At 33.3% G+C, this 2,589-nt stretch overlaps 1 protein-coding gene across 1 annotated transcript; it reads left to right on the top strand.

Moving 5' to 3' along the window:
- The first annotated feature begins 1,303 nt into the window (after window positions 1-1,303).
- On the top strand, window positions 1,304-1,963 carry LOC114023876 (isopentenyl-diphosphate Delta-isomerase 1-like). Its single transcript, XM_027836694.1, has one exon. It carries the CDS (start codon window positions 1,340-1,342, stop codon window positions 1,961-1,963), a length of 624 nt encoding a protein of 207 aa, XP_027692495.1. The 5' UTR covers window positions 1,304-1,339.
- Window positions 1,964-2,589: the final 626 nt, after the last annotated feature.

Here is a 2,589-nt window from a genome sequence, read left to right as displayed (position 1 = left end):
GAATTAAAATGCAATTTACTAGTAGAAGCAGATACTAGTATTTTAATGACACCTAGTGTATATTTTGTATTATTGATGAATTCAAGAAAATAATGTCTTTATAAATACAAATTGTTATCAGGAAAAGCAGCAACCAGTTATATAGTAGAAGAGAGGGATAATTAAAGAATGTCCAGAAGACTTCAAAGATTCCTTTGAAAGCCTAAAATAGCTATGAGAAAGCCTCCAGTATGTTGAATAGATTCCAAATAGAAAGTTCCTAGTAGGACATGAATGAAAATTTCACAGGATTAGAAGGCATAGATTGGTTTTGATCTATATCAACAAAGGGACCCTAATATTTGTGATATTTATGATCTGTCAATGTATAAGATTCATGCAAGTGATTGTTCATGATACCTAAAATATTCAAATAATACTATAAATATATGACATAAGCATATTAATATCTAAAACCAACTTAGATTTTTAATAGAGATATAAAGAAGATTGTAAGTAAGATCAGGTAAATTAAGATGAATATTATCATGTGCCAAGGGTCCACAAAAGTGTCAAGATAACTTAGTAAGAACTGTCATTCATATAGCATCTTAAATTTTTCAGTTATTTGTGAAAAACCAGGGTGGGCTAGAGGGTTAGGAGATTACCGTCTTGGTCCGGAAGGGAGCCAAGGGCATAGTCATTTTGTATAGTATTTTCTTTTCTTAGAAATATTTTAAAATCAATTTGGTATCTATTGTAAAATGAATAAATTTAAAAGACAATAATGAAATGAAAAATTTTGTCAATTATGAACCAATGTAGACCCTAATCAATGAAAGAACTAGGGAAGAATACAATTATATTTTAATGTAATTCATTTGTCTATATGCATATATCATGTTCATTGAACCCAATATTCTGAACAAAGGTTTCAGAACTTATGCTTGAAACTAAGGATTTTGAAATATTTCTGAGTGTATTAATGTGTGCCTCTACGCTTTCATGGTGGTGCAATGCAGTCTCATATTTCCCCTAGTCTTAATATTTTTAAACTGAGTTTTTTAGTCACTCTTTATGAATAATGTTGCAATTTGAGAATTGGTAGAATTATTATGAAAAGCATATATTTTTAAATTTTTGCTTATTCTATAAATACAATATGGCTTTCATATCATTTCAATACAAAATGTATTTGTTTCGGGGCGCGTCCCCGTCGCTCCTCCTGAGCAGCCGCGGCCGTTTCGGTGCTGTGGGTGCCGGCTCCTTGTCCAGCGGCGCAGTCGGCGGAGTGGAGCCCCAGCACCGGACCTTCCGCGGGAGTGCAGGCTTCTTGGGAAGGATTAAACAAATTCCAGCAATGCCTGAAATAAACACTGACAATCTTGATGAGCAGCAAGTTCAGCTCCTTGCAAAGATGTGCATTCTTATTGATGAAAATGATAACAAGATTGGTGCAGAGACCAAAAAGAATTGCCATCTGAATGAAAACATTGATAAAGGATTATTACATAGAACTTTTAGTGTCTTCTTATTTAATACAGAAAAGAAGTTCTTACTGCAGCAGAGATCAGCTGCTAAAATTACTTTTCCAGGTTGTTTTACAAACACTTGTTGTAGTCATCCACTAAGCAACCCAATAGAACTGGAAGAAGATAATGCCATAGGAGTAAGGCAAGCAGCTCAGAGACGTTTAAAGGCTGAACTAGGAATTCCCATGGAACAGGTTCCTCCAGAAGATATTTCTTATCTAACACGAATCCATTCCAAGGCACAATCTGATGGGATTTGGGGAGAACGTGAAATTGATTATATCTTGTTTGTGAGGAAGAATGTAACCTTAGATCCAGATCCTAATGAGATTAAAAGCTATTGTTATGTGACCAAAAAAGAACTAGAAGAACTCCTGGAAAAAGTAGCTAATGGTGAAATTAAGATTACACCCTGGTTCAAAATCATTGCCGAGACTTTTCTGTTTAAATGATGGGATAACTTGAATCACTTGAATAGATTTGTTGAACGTGAGAAAATTCACAGAACGTGAAAATATGGGTCTAGAAAACTCCACATTAAAGTCATTTTAAAATTACCTTGTTCTCTTTTATGAGGACCGTCATAGATGATATGCTGTTTGAATATATAGAAAGACCACTGGCTAGGTGACTGCAAATTGTATGTCTTAGGTGTACACGTGGCCAAAAATGTATACATATGGAAGATTTTTTATTTAAAAACTTAAAAAAACACATATGCCTGTAGACACACTCACAATTTAGCTAGATTAAATTATTTTAACATGTGCTTAAAATTTATTTGTGACAAATTTACACAAATTAAGTTTTAATATGATTGGGACAGACTTTTTCAGTATCTAAGTTTCTATTGTGGTTCAGATAAAAGTATTTGTCTAAATGAGGAATATATTTATCTCTAAAGTATTGATTATCTTCTTATCTGCTTGGCTATTGTGAAACATGCTGAAATAATTTCAGTGTAACTGTATTAAACTAGTACAGAAGATTTTAAAGAAATTGGTGATGTCTTAAAGGTTTGGTTTCTTTACCTCTATTCTGAGTGAAAATGGGGGTTAGTCATTCTGAAAGTGGGTCT

Source organism: Vombatus ursinus, unplaced genomic scaffold, assembly GCF_900497805.2.
Source record: "Vombatus ursinus unplaced genomic scaffold, bare-nosed wombat genome assembly UNPS02014818.1, whole genome shotgun sequence".
Lineage (NCBI taxonomy): Eukaryota > Metazoa > Chordata > Mammalia > Diprotodontia > Vombatidae > Vombatus > Vombatus ursinus.
Note: the sequence above shows the minus strand (reverse complement) of the source record. Positions and strands in the feature narration are given on the sequence as shown.